At 39.7% G+C, this 17,040-nt stretch overlaps 1 protein-coding gene across 1 annotated transcript in view; it reads left to right on the forward strand.

The window, feature by feature from the left end:
* The first annotated feature begins 14,184 nt into the window (after positions 1-14,184).
* sfswap (splicing factor SWAP) overlaps positions 14,185-17,040 on the forward strand; it is a 53,214-nt gene continuing 50,358 nt past the window's right edge. Inside the window, exons 1-2 of the mRNA XM_084383763.1 lie at positions 14,185-14,582; positions 16,233-16,396. Of these exons, the coding sequence (XP_084239889.1) occupies positions 14,383-14,582; positions 16,233-16,396 (364 nt within the window). The 5' untranslated portion in view covers positions 14,185-14,382. The remainder of the gene's footprint in view (positions 14,583-16,232; positions 16,397-17,040) is intronic.

Consider the following 17,040-nt stretch of genomic DNA (forward strand, 5'->3'; position numbering starts at 1 on the left):
CCTGCAGCTGCTCATAAAGGTTGATTAAAGAAGAGATTTTCAGTATCTACATTTGTTGCTCTTTGATCAATCAGTATAATGGCGAAAGGGTCAGCCAAAGCCTCTACATTTATCAAAATCCAATCAGTGATATTTGTTTAACGCATGTGATTAATTGTTAAACAAATCAATGTGTGAAGACAGATCAATCTTGGGGAACAACACATTACCCCAACCAAATGAAGACATGATCATGTATAACAAAGCATACGTCCTGCACAGACTGAGGTTTGAAAGAGACACACTGTGTGATAAATTATCCGGAGACACCAAGCTCTGAATTGCTCCATAGGATGAACGCTAAAGAAAGTGGATGGGGAGATGGACACAGAACAATTGGCTCTGAACAGGGACCTCATTACTCTTTATATATGATCCATTTGCGCGAATACACTGCAGCCATTCAGGAGTTGCCTTCAAGATTATTTTACACTCAGGTACAAAACAAGCTCTCAGGCCTGTCACAGGGAGTCGAATGCAAGTGGTAAATTAATTCTTCGGCTAAATATTCCCTACAGCAGCAACTGTGCAGAGACACCATATGCTGGCTGCTTTATACAAACAGTGTAATAGAGTTTGAGTGCAAGACAGTAAATCATTTTCCATGACACATTCAACAGGTAGCTGTCTAGAGTTGTTTGTGGAGGAGGCTTTTTTCCAGTTTTTGTGTGTCCTCAGAGGAGGTATAGTGCTTGTTTTGTGAGGTCTAATTGCTGTTACCTTCAGTGGCTGCCAAGCCTTACTTGTTAATGGACATCTGAAACACATTTAGAAGTGTTTTTTGTTACCTGTGGTGGGTGTGACTTTGTCAGTATTCACTGTATTTTTCTGCAAAATAGTTGCTTTGGAAGAAACACCGAAATTCCAACTCTTTCAGACATGCAATAACTGCCTGACAAGTCTGGTCCCAGACATCTGAATTGTCCCTGTCATCTCAGATTTGTTCAGTTATTCAAATAGGTCTGGTGTTCTGCCCTTTGACAGCAAGGTCAACCCAGTGTTTGGGGGACAGGATTAAGATTAGGGACGACATCTTCTTACATAGCTTGTTAGCTACATGCCTACATTCACGAAAAATAGCGACAGACAAAAGGCAACACGCAGCTGTTCAAGTTGTTCTAGGTTCTGGTTGATTGTAGTCTGTTTCCTGTTTTATTATGAACGTTTACTCCGCCCATGTGTTTTGTTTTGTTTCCTGTCTTTGTCTTTTCCCCCCACCTGTTTTGTAGATTTAGTGGCATCTAGCCGTAAGGTTACAGATTGCAAAATACCGAACCCCCCTTGACTTACCTTCCCCTACCATGGCTGCTGAAAAAAGGGAAAGGCCCTCTCTAAGTAAGTTTTTAGTTTGTGCTGGGCTACCATAGAAATCAGTCTGTTGTCACTTACAATGTCAAAGCTGTAGTTATCTGAAACATCCCTTCTTGAAGCGCTTCTCTAGTGCAGTAGCAGTAGCAGTAGCAAGGAAAGTCTGAGTCAGGGCCAGCCTAAAAGTCATAATATGTGAATTGTTTGTCAGCAAGCTCTTATTTGAAAGTTTAATTGGACATAGTATATAATGTATTATTGCTAACATGACCACGGAGCCCTTCACATCCAGAACTGACGCTAGAGTGGTGAGCAGAGCGTCATATTTTTAAGCTAGCCAGTAACCAAGCTGCCATATGAGTACGCAGTGAGAACATGTTGTGGAAACATGGCAGTGCAACATGACGGACTCAGTGAAAGAGGACCTGCTCCCTCTGTAGATATAAAAGGCTCATTCTAAGGTAACAAAAACACACCGATTCAATGAAGTTTCACACACTGGACCTTTGTACTCATTACATTTGGCTCATTTCATCCACCGATAATGTACTGTGCAAGTCAAAACTAATAATGGAAATGCCTTTCGAAATCGTTGGGTACATGCTTTCCCACTCACCAGTTCCACTTTGTGACCAGTAAAGCAAGGGCGAGCTGAGCAAGTCAGCAGGCTGTGATGTCTAGCGTTCTAGCTTCTTATATATGTTGATTGAGACATCGACTGAATGATTGACTTATCCTCAGCGATGTCCAGTATATGAAATATGTCACCATTCTGCCCTCCACTGCTCTCTTTGTCAAAGACTATAAGGCTTCCATTTCATTAGATGAAGAATGAGCCCTTCGCAGTGCACTGACCACAGCCCGTTCAGTGCCACTGCATTGTCCTATTTGTCATTCGCTCGGGGAAAGGCTCACAGTTTTTAATGATTTCCCCCAAGAATTACTCACTCACATCTGAAAAGGAGCAAATTTCTCTGTCTCCCGTTGGTCCCAGTCTGGTGATCCCCTTTTTACTTCACTCTTCCTATCTCTGTCTGTCTCTCTCACTCTATTTATTTCTCTGACATTTTCTATTTACATTTAAGAAGCTGCAGAGGCAGAACATTTATCTTCCTTTTAGGCTATTTTCTGTATCTCTGTTTCTATCTCTGAAACATTTGTTACTGTAGGATGAAAACCAATTATGCCCCATGACTGATTAAATATTGAAGGGGTAACTATTCACAACAATCAGTGCCTCATGGTATAAAGAGATGGCACTCTAAGGCATAAATGAAGGCCAAACAGTTCTCAAAGCCATTCGTAACTTTCTGTTTGTGTGGTACTTATCTCCTGGGATTCATTGGAAAACACAATAAGCACTTAAATGAAGTGCTGTTGAGCAGCTGATTGGGAAGTTATGACTGTTGCTTTAAGACCTGAAGACATAAACACAGAAAAATATTTATTGCTACAAAAATGACTGCAAAACGAACTATAAAACTCCCACAACCTCTTTTAGCCATCTTTAGTTGTCTCTGTGTGATCCTTTCGATAGATAGATAGATAGATAGATAGATAGATAGATAGATAGATAGATTAAAATCTTGCTATCTGAGATAGAGGTTATGTCACAAAGACACAGTATGGGGAGCATTTCTAATTGGCAAGACATTGGGGAGATGTCGGCATTTTGGTTGACATCTCGTCTTCCAAATTAACTCCCCATACTACACCGATGTCTGCAAGATATTTAAGTCCGCCCTCAGAAGACATAAATATTTTGTGTAAATGCTATGGCTGTCCGCAGTAGAGAGGTCCTTGGTGTTGCTGTATCAAGGACAATGTGTCAGCTTGAGTTGTTCTGATTTAAAGCTGGCCTACTCCTTTGGTTACCTCAATCCCAGAAAGTGACGGGTTCTTTTCCAGAGAGAGGGAGTCTTTGTTGTTGTGTCTTTGAGATTCTCCTCAGAGACTTGAGTCACATTCAGAAGTTCAGGGGCCAGTGCAGCAGGGATGCATTCTCTCCTTGGGTACTTCAGCTTCTTTCAAGGCCTTAAGCTGTATGGAGAGCTCAAGGTTGAGTGAGATCTGAACATGAAGCTGAGTTTTCAGCACCACCAGCTGTCTCTCATAACATTCCTCCTTCTCCAAGGTGTTTTGCTGCAGATTTTCGATTTCTTCATCCTGTGACCGAGGGCATCGTGCTCAGCCATAATGTCAGCCTGCTGTCTCACAGTGATGACTACAGTTTTATACCTTGATATCATGAGAAACACAGGGATCACCAACGTCAGCGGGTTTCTTGTTTGCAAAAGATTCCATGGCAATCCAGTGAAAAGTTGTTCTCGATAGATCTAAAATCAAACCACTAGCATGACTAAAAATGACTTCACTCTAAGTGTGACTCAAAACGGAGCAAAGTTTTACTCTGGTGCCTGCTCTGTGATAAGTGGCAGCTGAGGTGTTCGGTCTCCTCTGTGGTCACAGATACTTTCTGTGATTAAATATCTTGGACCTGCAGAGTGAAATGCCAAGTCTGGGCTTCATGGAAGCATCTATATATTCTGAGACAGTGGTCTTGGATAAAATGGGCTTTACTTCACACTAATTGAATCCTGCCGAGAGCTGCTGTCACACAGCATTTTAGTTATTCATGTGAAAAGGCCACAGGAAAAGGCCAATTTACTGAGAGAAGGCCTCTATTGATTATTAAAATGTTACCTTGAAGGAGTTAATAAAATAATATGTTTCGATCAGTCCCTGATACAACTTTGAAGTTCACATTTAAAATCTGCTGTCAAGTGTGATTTAGGTAGAAGTTAATCTATTTATGTGGATTAAACTGATGTGTCTGTTTGGCTTTGACTGTGGAGACTGGATGTGGCCTGATAATTCTGAACTAAAGACGGGTAGCAAAGCACACACATCCTGAAGGAAACGATTGCTCTTTTGAGTTTAGTGTGTAATTCGCTCCATTAAGCAAATATGACATTGTGGGACAAAGATCTTTAGCTTTACTGAAGAGTCCTTGCCTAAACCAATGGCTATTGTTTTCCATGAGTTAATTGAAGTGCAAATATTGGTTGGTAAAAAAAAAAAAACAACTGTATGACAATGGTACTCTTGAGGATACTGAGCCTTAGGGCCTCAACAGTTACCTGATTCTGTACTGGGCAGGAGCAGGTCTCAGAATCCAATTAGGAGGCAGAGGCATAAATTATCAATTTATTCGGCAACCATTTTTCACAAAAAAGAACTGAATAAAAAGCTCTTTAAACTACTGTATGATAATGTTAGAGATGAAAGAGTGCAACTTGCAGGAAGGTGACAAAGAAAATTACTGGAAAAATAAAACATTGATCCAACGTAGGACTAGTTTGATTAGGAGACTGAAAAAAAAAAAGAAATGAGAAAGAAATGCACCAGCACCTACACCAACAGTTACATATTTTAGGTATGTTAACTTACTTAATTTATTCTTGGTCACAAACAGGAAGCAAACCCGGGTTTCTTTAGGGCCAGTCCTGTAAATGACCACCACCATCACCCCCTGACTCAGGAAGTGAGGCCTGAAGGGGAACCCAAAGCATCAAACTTAGGACCGAGGGCCACTGACCAGGCTGCAGTATTTAAGGCGTTTGTGAGAACAGACTGACAGAACACATTAAAGCAAGGCTCTTTGACTCAGCTTGGTGATGACCTAATTCACATCTATCCAACCATTACTCATCCCTGAAGACTCATGCCAGTTTCATGGCTGCAGCCAGACTGCTGAAAAGTATTTCTGGAGGTATGTGGATGTGGAGGATTGGATTTACTGTGTAAACACACAAAAACAGTACACACGGAGCTAAGTTGAAAGATATTGACTCATCCTCTCACCAATCTTCTCATCTTTCCATGTTTTTCATATCATGTGCTGGTGCACACTGACTCAAATTTCTGTGTCCCTGTTTGCCCCTTGAAAATGGATCATTAACGCCTTGATGACTGCACCTTAGTGGTTAATAAAAGCTAAAAATCTGTCTTCGGTAAGACTTAATCACAGTAATAATCACTTGGATATTGTGAGCAAAGCAGATAAACAGCCCTAACGGTGCTCAAAATATCTCATCTACGCCGTTCTCACAAAAAAAAAAAAATCCTGATGGATTAGCAAGGCCTCATTTGAGCGGGCCATAAATATTCATAAATTAATTTCATACTTTGTTTAACCCCACCTGGAAGGGTTGGCTCCGTGTGAAATAATGATAAGAGCCCAGGGGTCCCATTAAGCCTCTGACTAATCCCAATAAATCCACTTGCCTCCGCAATACAATCGAACCTGACTTTTCACGCTGCTAAATAAAAGCGACAGCTGCAGCGCCAAGACATTTGTCCTTGTTGGCTCATGTCTTGTCCATCCTGTCACACATGGAGGGGATCACCTGGATTGATTGCATGAACCTTGACGTGACCAGCACATCAGACATGTCCGCTCTCCTCTGGGTGAGTAATACTGCATGAAGCAGGGGATAAGGAGAGTCAAAGGGTCACTTCTAACAACGATGTCTGACATGACAAGATAAAGAAGGGCTGCCTGGGCTTTCACCGCTCATCGTATGAGTGAAACAATCCATGCTTAGTCATAAGAATTTGTTCAGCGCGCTGCTGGATGCACATTGCTGCAACAATGGTTTCAATTTATACGTATACAACCTTTTTATGCAAGGCTTTAGATTTTTTCCTGTCTTTTTACCCAAGTGAATTTTGACATGCCGTGCCAAGCATAACAAGCAAAAACAAAGTGTCTAAATGTGGAGAGATTTGCATTTTCATTCATGCTGCCATACAGTCGTCGCTCGGTACAAAAGGTTATGGATCTGACTGTTGGGAACTGGAAGATTTATATTGTTCTCCACAGAGGGGAATCTATCTAATATGACTCTGAATAGTTTCTTCTAGTTGTTGCTGTGGTCTAATGCTCTAATTCTAAGAGGCATCTTCCCTATTAGGTTGGAAAATGTTAGACACATTATTCAGAAGAATTAATGATTAAACATTTTTTTTCTTAATCCACTACTTAGATCATGCAGAAAGACCTCTTTTCAAACTCATATTACCTTGAGACAGATGGTGCTTAATAATAAAATCTACAAATGTAATAGTCTAAGAAATGGTTCTGTGTCCCACCCATGTTTTTTATCTTTTTGGTAAGAAATATACGATACAGATGGCAGATAATAAAAAATGTCCACTACAGTGATCCTTCAACTCGATCATTTAAGAAATATGAAGATCTGTAAAGAGAATTGTGAAAGGCTTTCTTTATTCCCAGTTCTCAGTGTGGATTGCACTGCAAAGCCTTGTTACTGAGGCTCTGTAGACTGACTATAAAAGAAGAGGCACTTGGCTGGATCCTCAAACCTCAGCATAATAGCTTCTTACTTTACCACAGGGTTTAACAAGAAAAGAATGGAGCGAATGACTTTTATTTACCAGTACGTAAGAGTAGGTGTTAGAATCTTAAGTGGTTTAAAACATTGTGTGGACCCCCACTTTATCTGAATAATGCATTAGCCTGCAAAAGTAAGCAAATATCAAGTTGTGCAAGATCCTTAGACAGGAAGCACCATACACCTGCAGCCTAGTGTAAATGTTGAGGCGGTGAGTTTGTGATTGGATATATAGGGCTATATATAGCTTTCTGCCATTGGTGTGTGTGTGTGAGTGTGAGTGTGTGTGTGTGTGTGTGTGTGTGTGTGTGTGTGTGTGTGTGTGTGTGTGTGTGTGTGTGTGTGTGTGTTTGAGAAGCAAATTGACAGAACAAATGCCAACATATGTCTTTGCAAAGAAAATACATTTCTTTACTTTGCAACTTTATTTTGCAATTACAATCTATATGACCTCAACACATGGTCGGACACGTGCACCCTCTTCAGATGCCTTTAGCTTTGCAGCTACAGTGAAGAAAAAAAATTGCATTTAAAACAAATCCCCAGTTATAACTACCTTATAAATATTTCAACTAACTATAATAATCTATTTTATTATTGGTCTGCTTGAGTTTAAACTATTTAAATAACTTACTATATTTTAATCTTATATTCTATTTTAGGTCGGCTAGATATGGAGCATTTACAGCGAGGTTTATTAATGTGCACTCTCCTTGCTAAATAAACCAATAAATAAAAATGGAACCTGAAACGGTATCTCCCTACCTGCAAAGCACTCTGGCAGGCAAACAATGTAATAAATCACTGAAAATTTAATGTCCAAATTCACTGCAAGAGTCTGACAGTCAAAATGGTCTGCTTGTTTTAATTTAGCTGGGATTAGAAAGGTAGGTAGGGAGAGAGGAGATCGTGGGAGGAGCGGATGCGATTTGCACCATGCCAATAAAACGCAATCAAAATGTTACGAAAACATGCAATTCTCCTGCTGCCAAATTAGTAAAAATTGTATTCAGGCCCTAAATACTGAGTTGTTCACATCCGGCCTTCTTCACACATAGTGATACAAGTGCAAAGGAAGAGGGAGAAGGAGGGAGAGAGGCATAAATTATCCACATAAAGTGCAAGGGGGCTTTGTTGCTGAGCTTAACATCTGCCTAGCAGCCTCCAAATGGCTCTCTCACACGTTGGCTCTCTGGCTGTCAGCGAATACAGCTCATCAAGGCATTTAATTACCAGCTAGTGATTAAGAAGGTTATTACAATGTTTGTGAAGGAAGCCTGACCTGCGTACAAGCCAGTGTGAACCATACATACATAAAATATGTATCACCAGTGGTAATTAGGGCAAATTTGTGTTACCACATGGTTTGAGTAGACTTTAACCCAGCTAAATATGTAAATCTACTTATATAAATAAACTTACAGCATATTCGTGACTCCTAAACTTGAGAAGTTCATGTTCTAAAAACATTTTTTTACTGTGAAAAAAGTATACAGGTCTTTTGTTTATATATGAAAGGCCTTCTCAACTCCGGCTCCTTTTGAGGTCTTTTATTCTGTTTCATGATAGTACACAAGTTGAAGGTCTGCCTTGTAAGAAAGTTGATTTTTTGAGTGTCAGCACAAGTTGGGAAAGAGACTCAAAATTCAACTTCCTTACAAAGTGGACCTTTAATCTTGCGAATCAATGTGCAATTGGAACCATATAACAGTAGAGAGCCACAATATTAACTTAGACTACTTATAATGTATGTCATGTTCTAGTTATACAGGTGAGGAAATGTACTTACCAACAAAACCTTTGCCACGTTCCAAACCAATCACCAGAATAAATGTTGGCAATGTACGTTTCTGCAAACCACAGATGTATTGATACTTAACGTTTATATATGTTGCAACTGTACGTTTCTGTAGGTTCAATTTTCTCTTTTATGTTGTGACAACGATGTGCTTATGGTCTGGTTAGGTTTAGGCACAAAACCACTTGGTAAGGGTTCTGACAAGATCATGTTTCGGCTTAAAATACCCGTTTTGGTCGCCTCAAACACAGCTGGAGATGCCCTCACTTCTCGTCAAAACACCTGCTGCTGTCAGTGATATTTTTTATTATAAAAGTTAAATAAAAGCTCTATATTCCAACAGTAATTACTGTTTAAGAGTGTTTGGTCAGTAACCCATGTCATTTCACGTGTTTCACACTTACAAATGAAACACAGCCTTGAACTTCAGTCACTGGCTTGGCAGCCTTTTTTTGCTCGTACGTCCACCACCATCCCCTCCACCTTATGATAGTCACGCCAAGAACATGTAATGTGAACGGGATATGTATCAGTGGTTTGCACAACTAATAGCTGCCTACATTTTGTTCTGGTGACTGGGCTGACAATCCATTATGTATCTGTACAAGACACATGACTGTTTCCAGTATCAGACCATTGTTTGAATACTTCATGATTTCACTCCCTCTTGTTTCACCCTCTGCTTTCATGAGTGTGCTCGTCTGAACCTATGGACGCATTTTAACAAAACACAGTCGGGAGTGGTAAATAATAGAGCGGACGGAGATAAAAGCTTCGTGGGCAAGGGCTACAAAGCCAACCAGCTCTATCTTCTTTATGTGACTGTAGTGTACTAACTCAGCTGTGTATTTCATTAGGTTTAATGAGCCACTCAGATTTCTGTAATGCATAATTTGACATTAAATGGAACTATTGTTTCTGTGCATGGATAAAAACCCTCATTATACTATATTAAGCTGAGTGTTTCTCACACACATACACACTCATCACAAAATGGGCTACTTTTTTACTGTAATACATTCAGCACATGGTTCGATGCCACGTGAATGTAAAAACATCTGATCGGTATCACTCAGTCAAATTGTTTTTGCTACATTTGGCTGAAATTTATTTTTATTATATTATTTATTATTATCAACTTTGTTGTCTTTAATGCCTCTGGAGAAATCACTTTATGTTGAAAGCTTTTGTAGGACTCAAACTAGCTCAAAGCAGGTCAGGACTGAGGGCTTTTTGGATTATCCCAATTGGAATGAAGGGGGCAACCATGCAGTTTACTTTTATAATAACAGACAACCCGGCACTCTTTTTAAACTGCTAGAAAGCCTGTGATTTGGGTGATGTCATTAACGATATCAACTCTTTGCATGTTAAAGTGGTTCTCTAACCAAGAAGAAAAAATTCAACTGCTCTCCCTCCCACAAGTTTCATTATTTATACACACACTGAGTGTGAAAATGTGATGTGGGGTGTTGACCTAGACGAGTCGAGTGCATGACTCAGTAGACCGAGAGTGTCTTCCTTGATATGCTTTTTCAAGCGTTACGACAACAAATTAGAGTCTTTATGAAAGTATCTTCACTTTAACATGTGGCACACTTAGTATGCTGCTGAGCACTCTGGTTACAAGCTCAGCAGAATTGCCACTCTGCTCAGACAACTGTTCTCCGTTCACCTTGAGTGTAAGTGCACTTCACAGTCACTTAGACAACAGACCAGAACGGAGAGTAAGACAAATTGATAGTCAATTAATAATTGCCGTCTTTTTCTGATTTCAAAACAGTTTTTGAGTGTCTGTAATAAAAATCTCTGAGCATCTTTCCTAACTCAATGCCATTCTAGCACACATTTAAAAGTTTTGTGTGCAGTTTTTAAAATTAATACTTTAAAAAATACATTTACATTTTAATGATCATAATGATTTACTCCACGATGATTAAAGTTAGGGTGGGTAAGTTATTCTAGAAGCATTTTTGTTATATTTCCAGAAAATATATTAACATTCTGGCAGCATTCAATAAATCTAATGCTCTGTCTGTCGCAGGCCTCTATGAAGCCCTGAATGAAGTCTTCAACAAGGCTAGGTGGTTATATTACTAAAGCTATTAGCAAGCTTTTCTCACTAGAATGGCAGAGAAAGTACAGTCAAAATAATAACATGCTAGCTTAAGAATAACCAAGTTTGTTGTTCAGGTTCATCCTGGTAATGTTAGTAATGGTAATGTTCCTATCTGTAATTGAAACATGAGGTATTTGGATATGGTTAGTGGTGACAACAATGTGCTGCTGTCGTTCAGTGGCTAAGGCAGGAGCACAAAGCACACAGCCCCCAAGTCAAAGAACAAGTGAGCTGCAGCAGCAGTGAGGGACTGTCAGTTTAGCAGCCAACAGCGTTGCGCAAAGCACACAGTCCCTGAGTCGAAGAACAGACCCGCTGTGGCAGAAAAACGCTCCTTAAGCACAAACCACGTTGCAGAGCCGCTGGGGTAGCAACAGATTCGTTCAGCAGCTAACGTTAGCACAAAGCACACACCTACAGTACAGCCGTAAGGAGTAACTGCTGAGCTGGGTAGCCTTCTCTGACTGTGGAACGTTCATGACGGCTATTTTGCTTGTGTTTATAGGATTGCTGCATTCAATAGACTAAAAAAGCTAAGACAGCTTGTTAAAAACATAGGAAACTCGCTGCCAGCACACATCTCTGAGCTGGCCAGCAAGAGCTACAGGGAAGTCAATGTCAGTGTAGTCAGGCGGTGTGGGTTAATTTGTTTTTGAGGAGTGGCTCTCGAGGGGGTGGGATTTTTTTCAGTTGGATACTTTCAAAATTTTGCTTGCTTTTGCTGGTTTCTCCAATCTAACTTACATCACTTTTAATTGTTCTTGAGTGTTTTGGAATACAGTATGTTCTACCCTCATCTCTAATAAGTGCGAGTCATTCATGTGACCACTTACTCAGACCTCTCCTCCCTCACATCTCTCCCTTGGCTGTGCAGGTCAGATACTGAACGTAGGTTTGATACCCACATGGGGAGCTGCTGCTTCTGAAAGTATTTTATGAATAAATAAAAAGAGAAGAATGAATCATGCATGTCCCAAATGGAGAGTCCATCAAAATCATATTGAGAAAGAGGCTCCCAAAAGTCTTCCCAAATATATTTGCCCGCATTGCATTCATCAGAGAAAACAATGGACAGTGGCTGCTTCAATTCCACCATCTGTCCTGCCAGATTTGTGTAAGAAATTGTTATAACAGAGGCATGCTTGAAAGGGACATGAATAGAACTGGGAAGGCTTTAAAATGTTTTCCCCAACTGATCATAGTTTACCTGTCCAAGAATATAACTGGAATTGAAACTTGATGGTCTACTTCAAAGTCACACTAGACTAAATCAAAGCCTAAATAAATCATCTTTCTCCATGTCCACCTCTGCTGCAAATTTAAATTCAATATTAGGTTTTATAAAATCTACTCCTCTGAAAATTCTGGATTGCACTTGATCCCATTGCTGCTTTTCAAGTACCAGTTCATGCTGATTAGCCCTCTCTTCACTGCTCCATCACATCTCTTTCCACCCATATCTTTTCTCCTTCCAAATGCTGAAATAATCTCCATAACTCCGGATGGAAAAGTACCCTCTATGATTCCAGACATACTTCCCTATTATCTGTATCTTGTACATCACCATGTATTTGTCAGTCAACCCTAGATACACGAACTTTGCCTCAACAGCAGGGCTATCGTCATTTTCAAGACTCAAGGAAAGGATGATGTTTTATACCTTATTAAATTTTGATAAGCAGATATTACTAGAGTACCTCACTCAGGCATGTTTCAAGTTTCTGCATGGTGATGAATACCCCACTGACATGCTGCCTGAAAAAAACAAAAAGAAACACAAGGATGTTTTCATGAATGGATGAATTTTTGAAACATGGCAGTTAGAGCTGTATGTTATGGTAAAAAATCATACTGAGGTCATTTTGACAAATATTGCAAGTGCGGTATGATTCACCATTTGGGGGAATGATCATTTTTGCAAAAAAAAAATAATAATAATTTTCACACAAAAAAAAGGTATTACAAATATGATAATGCGACATTTGTTGGGCTCTGTACCAAACAAATGTTTTTCTTACATCTGGAGAGAAAGAGTTGTAGGCCAAGGCATCTCTGCAGTACCACAATGATTCATTTTTAAATGGTATGATATGATGCGACACATACAATTACCAAAAAATGCAGCTTCTGTGATGCAGATGTTGCATTTGGCCACATAATGATTTCGATAATATTTTGATTCATTGTGCAGCCCCAATACCAGTCCATTAACTCCAGTTTCTACTTAATGTCATTTCAGCTCTTGCTTTAAAGAGGCTCTGTGGAACTTATGTGTTGTGCTAGAAGCCCGTCGGTAGTTTATGTTAGAGGACTTGTTAGCTACTGTTGATCTCTGTAAGCAGAGCGGAGACAGGCTCTGAGGCGAGACACTCAAGAACGAGCACACAGCCACATCCTTTGGACTGTTGCGGAAAATCCGAGTTAAGCTCTTAACAAAGAAATCCAGAGTCCAGCAGCATTAAACAACTTAAACAAATGGTCCTCAGGCTTATGCAACCGAGATGAACAGATGAACACCACTTTCATGATTTTCGAAGCGTGAATTAAACTAATAGAAGTTAAAAGCTAATATTAGGCTAACAAAGAGACTACACTGCAGTCGCATGGCTTCAATGTCATCACTACTAAGCTTCTTACTACACAATAACTACACACATTTTCTTTTAATTGATCAACTCGCAAGTTGTAAAGTTAAAGTTGGAATAGTTTTTAACTGTAAAGACAGACCAGTGAGTAGATGAGGCAGGATGATGTTTTATGTCCCCAACAACCTCTGTAGTCTCATTTAACCACTTGTTTGCAACTGTCACTAAATTAAATTCTGGGACATTTAATGATATATTTTATGTTGTAGACCTTGTCACAGACCTTATTTCAGGCATTTAAGCGAAAACCAATTTAAAAAAAACTCCTTCCTCCATTCCTTGGCTTTAGGACTACAAACTAGGCTACACCACTCTAAACCTGTTGTCTACGTGATTTGTAGTTAACTGTCTAAATCATGCAAAACAATATGCATACTAATGTCTGCTAGTAAATATTTTTCATCACTGCACTGCTGGTAAAAAACACAAATTGGTAAGTTTTGGAAGCTATTTCCCTGACTTAAACTCAAAGCTTTGTTCATATAACATTTATGGAGCACTTTGTCCCTCAGCTCCATTTACAAGCATTATCTCTACCTCAGGTAATGGGAATATTTTTAAGTAGCCTATATAATGCTGCTCGTGCTACTCAAAAATAGAAGTAACGTTGACATGTAGGCCCAGTATTGAGTTATCAGTTCAGCTCCGCTGTAACGGCACATGAGCAGTGAGGTCTATTTAACAAGAGCACATTCGACAAACCTAAAAAAAAAAAACACACTTGAGAAAATACGATTCAAAGACATAGTTTGAATTTCTTGAAAACAAATACGCTGAAAAAAAAAATATATGTATTTATGAGTATGTTCTTAATACGATTATGTTTTAATAACCCCAAACAAATTGTCGTAAGTGCGGACCGGATGCACAGTGTGCATTTACCTGCTTTCCAACATGGCGACTAAGGGCACGTAGAATTTTGTTTTGGGCTAAAATATCAGGGATTATCCTAACATTTGGACCACATGCAAGCTATTTGGGTCTCAGAAAACCCTCACCGTGTCGTCATTACTATTTTGTCTTGCACGTTAAGTTGTTTTCACGAGTAATTGGGAGATGTATCGTCGCGGACCGGCAAAGAAGGACCACAAAAACAAACCGGTGAAGAAGGATGTGAGCGACAGTGATAAATACGCCGACCTCTTGGTGTTCGGCTATGCCTGCAAACTGTTTCCAGACGACGAAAAGGCTCTTTACCACGAACATGGAAAACATCTTATCCCATGGATGGGGGACAAGAGCATCATGATTGATAGGTCGGTTGAACAAACTTAGACCGAACCGTTATGCTAACCATCTGTGCTGTCCGTTAGCCTGTTTGAAAATTCAAGGGACCACTTGGATATTGTCTTGCAGAAGCTTGGAAATACCAGCAACTGACCACGAATGTATTATTTCATGCCTGCTAACTTGTTTTTGGATGTCCTGAACTGACATAAAATGGTATTTGAAGTTTCTAGAGTGACATGCGAAGATGCAACTAACTGCCAGTCTTTGCTAACGTTAGCCATGATGCTGAACCAGGAAAAGTCATTCAGTTGCCAAGTTATGAGGCACAGTAGCTAAAATTACTGTAGTGAAATACAACATTGACACAAATGGGGTGAGCAGTATATAACTAAAACCCCCGCAAAACAATTGAAACCATTCAGAAACGTCATAACCTTCACGAGAATATGAATTATTACAGAAATGTTGGATTTGACTGCATTAGTTTGTACTGTGCACCGTCTAAACTGTCAACAGGGTTTATTTTGGAGACAAATACGAAAATATCTAAATTTAATTTCCGTCAAGACCACATATTCTAGCTCTTTGGTAGGTTTTGCGTCTTGGCATGTTGGAAGAATTTCCTCTGAAAACTTTAACTCCAGGCAAATTTTATAAATTGATCAAATGGTGGTCAAAATAAAGTATGACACAGAAGATGTTTCATGCTTTCTGTCCTTTTCTGACTGAGTTTTGGCTTAAATACCAATGTGTACACAAAGCGAGTGACCTGGACTTTTATTATGCTGTGCGGATATCCACAAGGCCAGAGCAAATTCTAACCAAGACTAAAGTCACTGCAGTTAAGGTGATTCAAAATATCACAATGTCTATGTGAAAGATTTTTCGACCAAAATAAGGCCTTTCTACAGAATGTTGCTGCATGTGATGGAGTAATGTTTATTGCCACCTCCATGCACACAGTGTAATAAATTAGTGGATTTATTCTATTGAATCACCTTGATCTGCAGTGGCCCAACTTGTGTTCCATTTGTACAGCCTTTGTATGTGTGTCTTTATCACATAACACAGTTTTTTCCCCAGCAAGTTAGGCTAAGGGGTCCTGCCAAACCCCGAATGCCAACCACAGCACCCCATTTCTTTGTCTTCATGAAGAAAACCGCAACTGAGAGGTGGCGTAGAGGGACGAACCCTGGAAAATGTCGTCCATTTGAGTTCTTACGGATAGGTATTTATGTGCTCGGGTTTGTGTGAATGTAACTTTCTTTGCAGATGTAGAAGTAATGATGAGTGTTACAGGGGGGGATTGAACCCTGTAAGGTAAGAGGCGAGTTGCTTTTTTTGTTTTGTTTTTCCTTTGTCTTTTTCTTTTGATGTAGGGTTGTTGGTTTGTAAGACTTGTACAGGAAGAAAATAGCAGCAGAAAGCTTGCTAGGTATCTTAAAAGCACTATCAACAATTAAGCCCAAGGACTTAATTAAGGAATTATTGTTGTCTGAACTTTTCTCAACTAGTTTTTACAAGTAAACTCCCTCTTGACAGACTTGCAGAGGTAGAGCATTTTTGTTGTTGTAAATTTTGGGTTTTAGGTCCCCCCTACCTTGGTAAGTAGGTCCATGTTCTGTATAAAAAGTCTTGTGGACTTCCTTCTCTCTAATCCTATATTCATCCAACAGATACGATGGGCGTGGTCACTTACATGACCTTTCAGAGTATGACAGCGGATCATGGAATACATCCTACCAGCTATCGGAGGAAGAGGACAGGATTGAGGCGCTGTGCGATGAGGAGAGGTACCTGGCTCTGCACACTGACCTGCTGGAAGAAGAAGCAAGACAAGGTAGGCACACACACAAATGGCACAATGGTGTAGAAGTTGCTGTCACCGCCCAATCGCATGAGCGTCCACTTTGTTGAGTTATTTACTTACATTATCCTCAGTGTTTCCAATAATGTTAAAACCAAGAGGAATCATAATTTTATTCAAAGTAATGGTGCACTTCTTGTTCGCCTGTCACTATAACTTCTGGGGAAACCTCATCAGATGATATATCAGAGAGTGAGGGAGGAAGTCGACGAACGAGACTAAAGTTAACGTGAATAAAACTTTGGTGCATTGTCTTGTCCAAAACACAAAGACTCTTCATTCACTATCATAAATGACAAAGAAAAGCAGCAAATCCTCACAATTAAGAAGCTGGAACAAGCATATGTTTGACCTTCTTTTTTGAAAAATGACATGCACTATTTTTTTTTGGATCGACAAACTGATTAATAGTCTAATCCTTGCAGCTTTAACTGGCAGATGTTAATTCCCATTAACAGTAGCAGTCTTAAAACCTTGTATTTCACTGGCGGATACTGATCCTTGCAGGCAACTGTAACTGAGGTGTAATGCGTTGTGGTGGTCAAGTTTGCAGGGCAAGCCTTAACTAAACACCAACAACATGGCACAGCACATGACACTTTGCTGATTACGGCCTT

This window comes from Pagrus pagrus (assembly GCF_965226575.1).
Source record: "Pagrus pagrus genome assembly, chromosome: 19".
Classification (NCBI taxonomy): Eukaryota; Metazoa; Chordata; class Actinopteri; order Spariformes; family Sparidae; genus Pagrus; species Pagrus pagrus.